This window comes from Achroia grisella, unplaced genomic scaffold, assembly GCF_030625045.1.
Source record: "Achroia grisella isolate CSIRO2021 unplaced genomic scaffold, CSIRO_AGI_Agris_v1 utg853, whole genome shotgun sequence".
NCBI classification, from domain to species: Eukaryota; Metazoa; Arthropoda; class Insecta; order Lepidoptera; family Pyralidae; genus Achroia; species Achroia grisella.
Window position 1 is genome coordinate 107,304 of NW_026713043.1, and position 14,435 is coordinate 121,738.

The 14,435-nt window shown below is 35.8% G+C and overlaps 1 protein-coding gene across 1 annotated transcript; it reads left to right on the forward strand.

The window, feature by feature from the left end:
• The first annotated feature begins 28 nt into the window (after positions 1–28).
• On the forward strand, positions 29–13,613 carry LOC131852489 (GRIP and coiled-coil domain-containing protein 2). Its single transcript, XM_059203155.1, has 19 exons — positions 29–268; positions 849–964; positions 1,473–1,611; positions 1,997–2,083; positions 2,616–2,748; positions 3,317–3,474; positions 3,627–3,740; positions 4,309–4,439; positions 5,257–5,399; positions 5,971–6,071; positions 6,601–6,783; positions 7,294–7,539; positions 8,119–8,287; positions 8,910–9,118; positions 9,712–9,831; positions 9,995–10,090; positions 10,346–10,549; positions 11,612–11,770; positions 12,468–13,613. The coding sequence occupies exons 1-19, from the start codon at positions 95–97 to the stop codon at positions 12,783–12,785; spliced, it is 3,000 nt and encodes a 999-aa protein (XP_059059138.1). The 5' UTR covers positions 29–94; the 3' UTR covers positions 12,786–13,613.
• The last annotated feature ends 822 nt before the right edge of the window (positions 13,614–14,435 follow it).

Consider the following 14,435-nt stretch of genomic DNA (forward strand, 5'->3'; position numbering starts at 1 on the left):
ACTTAGTTACAAACAAGATAGAATTTGCTATTGTGTATTGATTTATCTACCTTAATATTTTATTGTTTTAATTTACTGAGAATAAAAGATAGGAATGTCGGAGTCGGCACGGTCAGACTCTTCGAGGCAATGCATTTGTATAGATGATAGCTCGTCATCTTCGTCTCCTGTGAATACAGAATGCGTGTGTCCAAGAGATGAACACGACATAGTCTTGCATGAGGAGACGTGTTTGTTGTACAAGAATGAAATAATATGTTTTCCTCATGTGAGTATGTATTTTGTGTCTGTAAGATCTATTCGGTTTGTGAATAAATAATTACACTTTAGTTCGAGATATGTAGATAGGACATTAATAATAAACAAAACTATTGTATATTCACAATGGAAATAATTGATTTTTATTTCGTGCCAAGGAAATTATTTTTAGATAGATTATATTTCTTCATGGTCATGGTGTTTGAAAGCGACGGTTAGGTACCGTTTACCTTTAGATGGGCCTTTAATTTGTTTACCATTCTAATTACATAAATAAATTGTAGTCATGGTTTTGTCAGTTACGTCCTAATTAGTTTACATATTTATTCATTAACTCTTCAAAATGTATGAAAAATTGAATAATATTAATTCTTTATTGCACAGATAATACATTAATAATATAATTTATAGACAATGTGAGCAAAGGTGGACTTATTCCTAGAAGATAACTCTTCCAGTCAACCCAAAACAGTAGCATAGGTGGTATTAATTGACAGAGTGAGAAGGCTTGGTTTTTTTAACATATTTAGGCGGTTTTTTCGCTTACACAATCTCTTCCAGACAGTCTATATTTTTTGTAAATTATTCAGGAACCGGATTCTTGTGAATGCGAGTCACCACCATTTGAAAGTGGCATATGCGAGTGCTGCGCATGCCCCGTCGACCAGTGTCATTGCAAGAAGTCCGGCAGAGAAGCCCTGGATCAGTATGTCTATTTTTTATATACTTACTACCTAGCTTCGTACCTATTATACATATAAACCTTCCTCTTGAATCACTCAAAAATCCGTTGAGTAGTTTAAAAGATCTAACAGCGGGAAGCGACTTCATTTTATGTTATGTAAAGATCGTTTACTGATCCTCGTGACATCGTACCAGTTTTTTTTCCACACTACTCTAATGCTGTTGGTCGCAGCTGGTCTTTACAACTTCACCGAACGATAAGGGGCGCGTGCACATGGCACTTCAAACCCGCGGAAGGACTTATGGAGTGGCTGAAGGCAAACTCTCGTCTGACGGATACGACTTTAGTCTAAGGGCACCGCTAGGGTTCCGAACCTCGGCTCAGACCGTCGTAATTTCGATCCCCGTTTTATGTGCTCATACGTACACTGGTGGTGCTCATGGTAGATTTAACATATCATAAGAGTCCGTAATAGATCTACATAAATAAAGATATTTTACTTTGATTTGAAATTTTTTAATTCATCCAGATGGCGCAGCAATTGCAATATGGGCTCCATGCCCGCGGTACTCGAGTCCACGCACCCGCTCATGCACAAGTTCCAGGATACCTTGAAACGATTCCTGGAGAAGGAGAACGCTATTGCTGAAGAGGAAATTCTTAATTTGGTAGTCAATAAAATCTATACTATTGTATAGTTTCATTTATTAGAGGAGAAACGTGATAAAAGATCTAAATAATTTGCAATACTAGGGAGTTATTACAGAAAGAAAACCAAAATTAATTCATTTATCGAATATATGGCAGTTAATTGAGTGCGGATTGGCTTTGATAAATTTGCAAACTAAGAATCAAGTTAGCTAGTCCCACTAAAATAGTAAAAAATTGACAAATTTTGCCATAGCCAGCAAATGAAGAGCCAAGTTGGTCAGTCCCATTCATTTAATAAAAATAAACTTACAGATTTCGCCATAACATTAAGCAAAATTAAATGTAGTATGAATAAATTATGTCATTGTGTGTGATTAAAATGTTATTCCTCTTATGTCTTAGCGTGAGGAGCTGAAGCTGAGCAAACAAGCGTACGAGAAAGATTTGGAATCAATATATCGCAGTGACCACGACACTAATGCACAGAGGGTATGTATACAAAGCTATGAGAAGAGCTTGAAATCCTAAAGATGCTATTCAATTGTTTGTTCATATATCTGGAATGAAGACCTTGAAATGCTAAGGTGCTTGAAATTTAATTGATTTTTTTGTGTCAATGGTAAACCACCTAATGGTAAGTGACTGCAATAATCTCTATACATGAAGAGCAACATGTCATGTCATCATGTCATTTCTATGGCACCCCTTTTGGGCTTTTATTGGAGAACTAAGATGGTATGCCTCCGTAGCTAGAAATTCAATATCCTTCACATCTTACTCTCCGAACTCAAACGTAGCTTGCAAAATAAGTTGTTTGGTGGCTAAATTGGGTGGAATAGATAAAAGGTACCCACTTACGCTGATGATTTTATGCAAAGTATCTCAGTAGAATAAATTTGAAGACATAAAATAAAGCGGCTGTGTGGTGAAAAGAAAGATATTGCCACCTACCTTGAACAAGGCACCGAAGTGTTTTTATAAAGTCACCTGCGTCGTTTATTGGGCATTAATAAATTTACAGGCTCTGATAGAGGAATATGAAGCAACACTGGGCCAGAAGACTAAGGAACGCCAAGATGCGGAGCAGCGAGCGCGCGAGTCCAATGAGAGGTACAAGAGAGCCACAGAGAAGTTGGAGCAGGACGTTATTTCTGGTAATCGTCCCACTCTTTTCCATTTTTCTTTTTAATTCCGATAACAAGCAACGGCTCTGTTCTTATGCCTTGTCTTTCTGTTATAATGTGCACTATCCTTTGTCTCCTTTCTTACCTATAGTTTATCTACCCAAAAAATGATTCAAAGAGATTGCGATGCGTTAAGATTGACTTTTGAGATTCCTTTCTGTATCTGATGAAAATAAAGTGTAGGAATAAAATAAAGAACGGGATAATAATGTTTCTGTATTACGTGGCTTAATACAAATGAATATACCTAATTCTAATATCAAAATGGTTTACAACAACTATAATACATTGCACACCAATCGGTAAAAGAGATATCAAATAAACAGTTAGGGATTAAGGATTACAGGGATTTAGTAATTGGATTACCAAATACATACATATTTTATATGAACATTATCACGATGATCACAATGATCGTCGTGTTGCCATTCTTAATTAATTGTACATGATACCTCAGTTCTCATAATCTAGAAACTTAATTTTTTTTAAATATGTAAATCAAAATCATAAATACATGGTAATTTATAATCACAATTAGAAAGAGAAGCAACAGAAGAATTAGAGGCACTGACTACTCTGTGCCGCCAATTGGAGGAATGGCGCGAGGAGACGGAGTCAGATCTTACGGTCAGCCAGCGCATGTCGAATAAGATGAGGGCGGAGAAGAAGACTTTGGCTGACGAGAAACGACAATTGGTAAGTTATTTTTTATTTGGAATCACAAACAAGATAACGGTAAGTAAGATATCACGATATCATATAACGTCAATCATGCGGTGTCATTCCGTTGGTCTGATATATGTCCATATAATATAACAGTTTTAATAAATCAAATATTATAATTTCAGGACATGATTATTTTCGGTCTTAGCAATGAGGTGTGGAAACTTGAGTCGAAATTGGAACTATATCAGAAACAGCTCGAGATAAAGAATAATGAAATGGAGAAAGTTAATGATAAGGTATGAGATAACAGTTTTATTGAGACTATAGGCGATACCATGCTTTCTAGTTTTGCCTTTATACTTTATACTTTATATTTATTTTTACTTTATACTTTTGGTTGCGCGTTGAGAGTAAGCTATTTTACAGATTGATGACTATGCTTGTAATTTAGTCACAGTAAAGCCAATTCTCTTTCGCCTCCTCTATTTTTGTCACTGCTGGTCACATTTTAAATAGTTAAATTTTCGTACTCTAAATAGAACTTAGAACTTAGAAACAGTAACTTCATAACGTCACGTCACAAAATCTAAGATTACTAGATTGCTTAATATTTTTGCATGAAGTTTGTCATTCAATCCATTGTTATACAATGTCACACCATGTCGACTATCCCCCTCGTAATGACGTCACAAAATCTAAGATTACCAGATTTAACCATATTTGTATATGAAGTTTGTACTTCAAACCCTTATCATAAAAAGTCACACTTTTGTTGACTCTCCTCTTAAACGGTATTGTAATTTATAAATTGGCCTCTTAGCTCTTATCCCGTTTTATTTTTAAAGTTTACTTATGTCATATTAGGTGACTGCATATGCAGCCGAGTTGGAGGACTTGGAGTTAGACAAACGTAGGCTAGTTAGCCTCTGGAACTCCGTGTTAGTTAACATACAGCAACGGGATAAGGTATACGACTCTGTGAGAGACGATTACAGGTAAGTTCATAACAAATGCCACAAAATATACCATATAGTCTTAAATAGTTACATGTCAGAAGAAGAAGAATTAAAAAGAGCTACATGTAAGTTTGTTGCTCGTTCTTCTTGTGATGAGTCCGTTTTCCATATGAGCAGTAGAATAAAAAAAGTATTTATATGAAGTTTATTTGAATAAAGAATTTTGCATTCTATACTTTGTCTTTGGTTTACTACCGTTCTTATATCTTTAAGGGCTGCAAATAGAGCCGACATCTATGTGGAAGTGAGTGAATTATGGTCGGTCTATCATCCTCATATTAGTCATAAATAAAAAGCCTATACCTTTGAAATTAATTTATTTGCTGTCACCAAACTTTTGGATACTTGGCCTTTGTCGGCCACGAATCTTAGTATAATCGGATTAAGAATGTCAACTTTCAGGTTCAAACAAGTACTGAAAATAGATCGCTCAATGCTATTTTATATTTTGACGATAGATAGATTATATTGGAGAAGTTTACATATTTTCAAGTTGATGAAATGATCTACACTACAAAAGATCGAAAATTTTGTTTATCTTAAGATACGCTATTGTAGCTCTTTCATATTTTTAGTAGATGGTTCTGTAACTATAATGCGAGTAAATATACAATGTCTATTAACAGTGAGGATATGAATTTTCTAAATAAATTAGCACTGTATGAAACATTATCAGTTTCTTATGCGCGCGCAAGACCTCTAGCCGATGCGGGGCTCCAATGCAGTTGGCTACTGTGCCTAATAAATAATCTGGTCCGAACGATGATGTAATAAGCAAATTGTTAATTGTCTATAGAGCTTTACAAGAAAATTACCGCACGTTGATGAACAACCTGGAGGTAACGAAGAAAGTAATGATGGAGGAGATGAACAAGAGCAAAGAGATAGCGATGAACAAGGAGAAGCTCACGTACGAATTCGAACACGCCACCAAGTTGTGTGAGTCGTATTTATAACTAGCTCAGTTGTGTAACTTTTCTATTTGTATGCAATGTTTGTATAGAATAAATCACTAAACTTTATAGTGCAGGTTACCATCCAAATCTCTTGCCGTTTCTGAGAATAGCGCGCAGTCAGATGCATAGACAAACAGATCCAATGAATCTATCAATACTAATAAATTTAAATATTAGTATTAATATAAAATAGTCTATTATTCTAAATTGATATAATTAGGTAGTTAGTTATTATAATGAGCAACGTGAGCGCAATCAAGATGGTACAGATCGCTACATAATAACATACATATCTGACCGTTTTACATCATCTTTCCTTATGCGAGCAGCTAAGGAGTGGAGCTCTCTCCCAGCGTCTGTCTTTCCTTCTTCTTACAACATTGGGTCTTTCAAGTCAAGAGCAAATAGGCACTATTTGAGCTTGCGCGTAACCGATTAGACCGCACCATCACTTAACATCAAATTTATATTTAAAAAAAAATACAGTAATTATTACTATCAAAATGTATTAGTAATTATTATTACATGAATTTAATAGTTACATATTCTTTTAGTTGACAACGAGGATGTAAAGAGAGTTAATTTCGAAACACAAATCGCTGAATTGCAGGAGGCCATCGAAATGACTGAAAGAGATCAGGAAATGATAAAATCTGTGAGTTGACATTCCTAGTTAATAGACTATTACTACTAGATAGAAAATAATACAATGCAACTTGACTCGTATAAGTGACTAAATTGTTCTAAATGGATTATTTTATTTTGAATTTCATGGTAAAACATAAGTTTACATATATATAGAATTCTAATTGCTAATATATATAATTTATAATGTAGTACCATCCTCCACTCAGTTCCACTTGGAAGTGGAACTAAGTGAAGGATGGTGTCAACCCATCGTAGTTAATTCCTAGTGAATACGCCACGATTAGCCGATTTTTTCTATGGATTCATACTTATTCTATCATCATTTGCTTATGCAGGCGATGCACCATTCCATTATCATCCATATGAAAAAGCCATTCACTATTTTTTTCATTTTATCCATAACAAACATATATAAATACAGAAAAAAACTTATGGACAAATTTTAATATTTTTTTCAGGTTTTGAAAATGTACAATCTTCTCTCGATATAGACGATTATGTTAAAAATATTCTCAAAGTTATTACATACATTTCAGGAGAATCAGACCATGCGAAACATACTGAAGAGTACAGAGAAAGAGTACGATCGTAAAATGGAACACAAACTGAAGTTGGAGAATGAGATACTGGCGAACCTGCAGGAGTGTTTGCTAAACGATAAAGCGGTCGAATCGATGGCGAATGGAATTAAGAAGATGCGAGAGATGTCCAGGAAACAAGTGAGTAGATTTTTTTTCACTAATATGACCACCTGAGCAGTATAAATATATACTGTAGGCAAAAGGAACATTCCTTTTTGTAGTTGAATTTTTCTTCCGTATACCTTCTATTTTTTACAATTATAAAACTTTTGCAATTATAAAACATTGCTTCTGGAAACATTCAACTGCGAGCAATGCATTAAAAGAAGAGACTCTTTCAGAAAATAAAAAGTGTTACATATTTTATAGATTTTTACAGATCCGCAGTTAGCTCAATTTTAATTAATTAGGTTCTTGTTCAGTGATTTCTAAAAATTCTCTAAACAATATTAAATGGAGTTATATGTAGAGGATTTATTTAACTTTGAAATCACAGATAAGATAATATTACGTACTTAAACTGAACAAGATGAATGGCTGGAGAAATAGGGAGACAGAGGAGAGACTTACTCAGCCGATATTCTATAAAGTCTACGTTAGTGGACAAAGTCTATATAGATTAAAATAAATTAGAATATTTTATTTCAGGAAATAGCATTAACGAACATGGAGAACCAGCATGCTGGCGTGATGCTGGACATCGAGGTGTACCGGAATCGCCAAGCGCGTAACAACAAAGTATTAGAAGAGAACTTGAAGCAAGTGAAAGCTAGAGAGAAAGAAATCGATCACCTCGAGGAAGAGTATGACCAGAAAGCCCTCAACTTAACCAGAAAGCAGAGAGAATTGGATATTATTATGAAGAAGTATCAAGCACTGAAAGAGATATTCGATGTAAGTTTACTTACCTAGTCTCTCTTTACGCCAGAACATTTTATAAATATTCCACGATAATTGTTCAGGCCTCTAAACCAGGCCTAAACTAAGCAGAACTTGTACTATGAGAATTAAATAACTGATAGAAATACTTTAATAACATTTTAAAAATACATACCTAAAAACACCCAAACATATTCAAACAATTATACTTATAAACACAATTTTATGTAACGGGCGACCATCGGAAGTAAGGCGATGCCCTGAACCACTGAGACCTCTTATATTTTAACTAGCTGTTATCCGCGACTTATGCTTTTTTATATATGTCCGTCCTCAAGTTGTTACACGTAACATTTCATTAAAATCTTGTGGGTGGTCGTCTATTCTTCCTAAGTGAATTTAAAAATGAAGCTGTAATTTTGTAAGCTCAGTTGAAAAGAATAAGAGCCGCGTTTATTGCTAGTTCTTCTTAGCTAGAAAGTACTCCGAACTGAGACTAGATTTGACATATCATAAGAGTCTATTAACCTACATGAATAAAGATATTTTGATATGATAAAGTTTTGCTACTTTATTAATTTGGGATAATTTCAGTTAAAGTCGCCGCAAGAACGTCGTATTGAAGAGCTGGAACAACAGATAAAAGCGCTCAGGGAGCGAACGGAGAGCATGCAACACGAGTGGCTCCGGCTGCAGGGCCACGTGGTCAAGTTGACCTCGCAACACCACAAGATTGTCTGCGACATCAATCTCATAAACAAACGTCAGTTATTTAATGCAGATAACCATTATGGATTTATAATTTAAGTCAATGAAGAAATGTGGAACAACCACTTAATGTAGGATCGGGTTAACCATTAAGTAAACTAGTCAACGGCCTAAATACTCTATATGGATTAGGGATACACAAAATTTTTTAAAATGTTATATATAGTATGTAAAATTTGTAGTTTCTACAAAAGATGTATCTTCAATGTCAGTAAGTATTATTGATTTGTTTTCAACACTTGGGGCCTATGGGCCACGACGTGGTTAATCCACCTTAACGTCCCATATTTCTCTTGAACACACTAATAATAAAAGGTCGCGAGAGGTAGTTACTACTACTACTAGCAAACTAGCGAAATTTCTCTACAATGTTCTAAGCAGTGTGTTCTATACTAACGTGTATATAAAGCTGCATTGGCAAGCTCTTTCTAGATTTGGCTGGGTAGGGAAAGAAACATGAGCGTTAAGGTGAGTATTGACGTACGTGGGAAAAAGGGCCCCTTAAACCTACACTCGGGTTAGTCCCGGAAACTGTACTGAGTTTCCTTCTCTGCCACACGACGGACTCGGTACCCGCACAGTGAATTCATGGAATGCTAAGAAGTTCTCTTTTGCAGAGATTCAAATCTGTGAGCAGAAGACGATGCGTATACAAGCCGAATGCGATAAAGTGGTGCAAGAGCGTGGATGGGTTGAAAGGTCACTTCGCGAGCTGCGCGGGCGGTTGGAAGTGGTGGAACGCGCGCGTAAGAATGCTGGCGACCGCAATCGCGGCGCGCAGCGCGGTAACCAGGCGCTTACGCTTGAATACGCAGCCAATCTCAAGGTTAGTTTATTTACTTGCACAATATGCAATAGAGTATCATTAAATAAATTTTAGATGATTTAGTTTAATGATAATGACAATGCACATATTGCCATCTATCTAGTTCCAAGCTAAGAAAGAGCTTTTGTTATGGGTACTAGACTGCTGATATATTATTTTTGGAAATATATACATGATATAAAAAAAACAGACCCAGACTAATACAGACGGTCATATTCATGAATACAAATTGTACCGTGCGAGGAATTGAACCCGTAACCATCAGAACTATCCAACCCTGTACTAAACTACGACCACCGGGGCCGTCAACTTTATAACCCCTGCGCTACATGCCATCCTGATGCCTTGAAAACATAGGTATTTGAATAATTTCCATACAAATATCGACATTGAGACGCGTATTTGTAGCCTTCCAGATAGTACTAGTGAGAACGCTACTAGAAACCTACGAAAATACTAAAAATATTCTGCGCTTTTGAAAGCACCTCAGATGACATATCATAATACTTCCGACTCTATATGCGCAGCGGTCCAAATATGAGGCTGATGAGGATGAATCCCTTTTACATAAATACAGAATACTTTGATTACAGGATGCGGAATCGGAAATAATTCAACTGGAAGAAGATATAGAAACAATGGACAAAGAGAAGATTAATCTTACTCAAGACTTGGATCGTGTTCAGAGAGAGGCCCTGATTTGGCAGAGAAAGGTGAGTGAATAAAATGAAGTACATTGTTTTCGGAAATTTATTCAAAGTGAATATTGACGTACGGGCAAAGAGCCTCTTAACACCCGAGTCACTGTCTCGAGAACTGCTCGGAGTAATTAGGGTCATAATTCGATATAATTAACGATCTCCTTCTCCCTGCCAGGGTGTTTTAGCAGTGGATCTCAAAAGGAACATCCAGAATGCAAAATCTGCAGCTGGTGAAATTGGTCAAATGAAAAACGAAATACACAGGATGGAGGTTTGTTATTATTATTTTTTAATAAAACATGTGTACATACTAAATTTCTAAGGTTATGCCGTAATAATTGCCGAAGATACAAAACACACTAAAATATCCAAAGGGGTACTCGTACTTTTTGAAATTCAAATGTAAAAAAATGTTCTAAATTTACTTTTCCAAGGTTCGTCGTGACCATTTTAGACGAACTGAAGAAAAGTTGGCCGAAAACTAAGGAAAATGTTCTAAATATCTAATTTTAAAAACTTTTCCAAGGTTCGTCGTGAACATCTTCGACGAACTGGAGAAAAGTTGGCCGAAGACTTGGCCTTGTACGTGACTCGTAGAGAAACAGCTATAGAGAAGACGAGAGCGGCAGCCGCGGTGGAGAAAGCCCACGGCACGGCTGGGCCTACCTCGCAGTCTACGTACCGACACAAGTTGAGGCTGGCACGGGCCGATGTTGCCAGGGTTACCAAGGTAAGTCCAATAAATGTTAGTATTCGGGTGGTAGGGATTCTTAACAATAGGGAGTGTCCCTATTGCTAGCAATGTTTGTTATATCAGACAGATTTCTACGCGGTTCCTCCTGGAAACCATCGTGATAAATTCCTAGTGAATTTATCATGTTGCGCTGACTGACCTGACTTGATGTTCATGTTCATATTATCATCCTCCACTAATGCACCGCCAGCGTAAACCTTTCTATTATCATCCACAAAAAAAATGACAATATTGGTGGTAGGGAATTATTTGTAATGTGTAGGGGCGGACTAAGACTAAGCGGGCCCTAGGCAACATACACTAATATGACGGTACTTTAGATTAAATTTTAGTAATTTTGATCGTCATGATATGCACTTTCTATAGATATGACTTTGGCAGTTGTAAGTTTTATACTTTTTGAGAAAATTTGATTGGAGTACAAAAGTAGCGGGTGGCCCGGTTTATTTGCTGTCCAGTGTAGTAATTCTGAGATGGGTATTACCAATTAACGATTCCGTATAATTTGGATACGTGTCGGTAATAATAATGCATATTACGCGTTATTCTGTTAAATACTATAAATATAAATTATAAAAATTAAAAATCTTAGTCCGCCCTTGGTAATGTGGACTGATATATGATTCTGAATACTGAACACCATTCCTAAAGTCACGCATTTTTATCTTATTTCGATCTTCACACTATGTCCTGAGGAAATGCAAAGAATATTTCGAATATTTCGCTCCTAAGAATATTTTTCAATTCTTGTCACTCTCTGGTCTAGGTAGCGAACTTTGAATAAGGGCGAGCACAATAGATCTGTACAGGTCGCAGTGTTACGTGTCTTAGCACCTGGCAATAGCTCAAACTCCCCCAATAAAAATAGAAAAAAATCTTATTCCGATCTGTTACAGAAAAAATGTTAAACTAATCATATTAACCACTATAACAACAGTGAATATACTTGAATTTATCCTGTGTCATTTTAAGGTTGCGATTAAAAAACATCTGTGTATAATTTGATTAAAAAACATCTGTGACATTTTATGGCTTCAGGATTTAACGGAAGCCAAAGCGCTTATGGCTCAGTTGCAACAAGAGCAGGAGAGGCTGGAGCGGGAAATGTCAGACACTAGCGCCACCAACGCACAACTAGAAGAGCATGTTGCTACTTTGTTGCGCGAGTGCCGCGACACTGAGAGACACAAGCAGTGGGTTAGTATCGGTACATAAATATTTCGGTATAAAATGGCTAAAATTAGGTAATTCGTATTTATGACTTTTAGGGTACGTGTTTTGGGCGGAACTAGGTTTGTATTTAAGTATTTGCTTAATTTGCTTAGGTTTAAAAAAATAAAAACAAAAATTGCGATCAGAAAGTGTATTGTGTGTACGAACATACTATTAAGTAGTATAGTTTGCCGAGAGTGGTATTGCGGGCGTCATATGATAGCGTGACGTCTGTAGTGCTGTTCATGTATGTAGATAGGCGATGGTTATCTTCAAATGTTTGGCAATCTATTAAAAAAGTGATGTCTGTAGTGGTGTTCATGTAGATAGGCGATGGTTATCGTCAAATGCTTGGCATTCTATTAAAAAAAACTTGGCCAAAAAAAATTATCAGCTTCATACTAGTTACTATATACCTATGCAATATTATGTTATCTGTGCTATAAAAGAAATAAAAGCCCTGGACTACAGCGTAGCTAGCGGAGGTTGTGTTATGGGTACTATACCTACCGTCAATTTTAATATAAACTGTTTACTTCTATGTGTTATGGTTGTTCGCTGTTTTTTTTTATTTCGATGCCATATCCCCTTTTGTAATAGAAATAGCAACTTTAGCGTAACTTTTGTAAGTCAAAAACGAAATAAATATGCCATATCACCAATAATTCACATCATTTTCCAGCTACTAGAACGCGTGGTACGCAGTCAAAGACTAGGAAACGAGCTGGCCACTGCAGTAAGGCGCCAGTCCATCCGCGTGAAGAAACCCAAAGCCAGTGTACTAGCGGAGTATTCTCAGGCTGTAGCTCTAAACGAGCGCATCAGATATATAGTGGAGACTCTCACTAAAGAGTACCCTTACATGACTGATAAGCTGGAGACCATATCTAACACGTTGAACATACGGACTCCAAGCGATTCCCCCAGGTTGATAGAAGAAGGCGGAGCTTGTGATGATGAAGAATCGGAATATGTAGCTGAGAAGCCGCTATGTCCATAGATTGTCTTGTGGAGATAATGAAGTCAAGAGTTTTAATGTACTTTTGACTAGTGTGCTTGAGTGATGTTTGCTAATAACGTATTTAAAAAAAATACAAGATAATAATAACCTGAGACAATTCACACAGTGCTATCTAGGTCCAAGTTAAGCTGAACTTGTGTTATGGATAGTAGACAACTGATAGCAATACGTAGATATTCTTTGGTGTTTTTAACACATAGAAAACATCCAGAGCAATACAAACAATGATACTCATGTTACCTACAAATGCTTGTACCGTGCGCGGAATCGAACACGCGACTATTAAGGCGAATATAATACTAGTAAGGCGGTGTGCTGAACCGCTAGACTACCGAAGTCGTCCTATAGGTAATAACTTAATTATAATCAAAATTAATATTAATTGGTTAACTCTTGTACGCGTCTTGTCCTGTAATTTCACTACCTTATCTCACCCTTTAACCGACACATATCTTTCAATGCAAGACAGCTGATATACATGAATTGAGGTTTTTATAGTCTACCTAGTCTATAGATGAAAAACTACATCCTCCGGAAAGCTAACGGATGATCGTATCACGAGCGTCACATGATAACGTGATATCGTAATGTTTATAAAACCGACAGAGAAAACATACCGTCAGATGGTACCTCTGTTTAGTTGTCGTCCTAGTTACATAAAAAATGTTTAGCTTCAGAAAGAATTTTTGTACCGGTGTGTATGGGTCCTTATGTTATTTAACATATGTTTGTATTTTGCGAGTGTGTGTTATATGCGTTTATTGTGTTTAATATTGGTTTACAATTTAATTAATCATGCATTGTTTGAGTTTATATAGTAATTTTGAAATAGAAATAAAAGTATTTGATAACATAAAATAAATTTATTTTAAACTTAATGAAAAACGTAACATTTCTATATTTGTGTAGGTAACAACATTGCCAGACCATTGGCAATATAGCCTTAAGTTTCTCTAGTCAAAATAAATTGCTTCTTTGATAAAAGCGCGGTTCAATTACTTATTATTAATTATTTTATTTTCGCTACCATTAGCATGGTTCAAATATTCAGTGCTGAAACCTGACCACCGCTGCTGGAAGCGTTTTCATTGGTAATTGACTAGAAAAACTATGCTATACTATTTGATATTCTAATCAGAAAATTCCACTTCAGAGTAGGATATTCAAAGTTAATAAAACCCGTTAAGTTCAAAATGAAACCCTTATTGTTACGCCATAGCATTGAATTTCGTTGTCTCGTGTCTTCGTATATAAAGATAAAATATGAACGCTCTGCCCTAATGATCAGAGTGTACTTTTAGTCTGGTTTTATTTCTGAAGATGATTAGATGATTTTTGTCTTCTATTTTGTATAATTTGTTCCGATGGGAGCTCAGTTTCTTAATAAATAGAATAAATTACGAACTAAAGTGTGTCGAGAATGCTAAAAAACTATTTAAAAGTATTGTATGAGAGTATAAAATTAAGTTTTAATACATTGCTTGTATCTAAAAATTTAACACCATATTACCAAAGTTTATACCTGCCAAAATTAAAACAATAAATATATGACTGAAATTCTATAAAACGTAACACGATTACAAAATTATTTTCAACTTGGTCCTTCATAATCTTTCGCATTGATGTTTT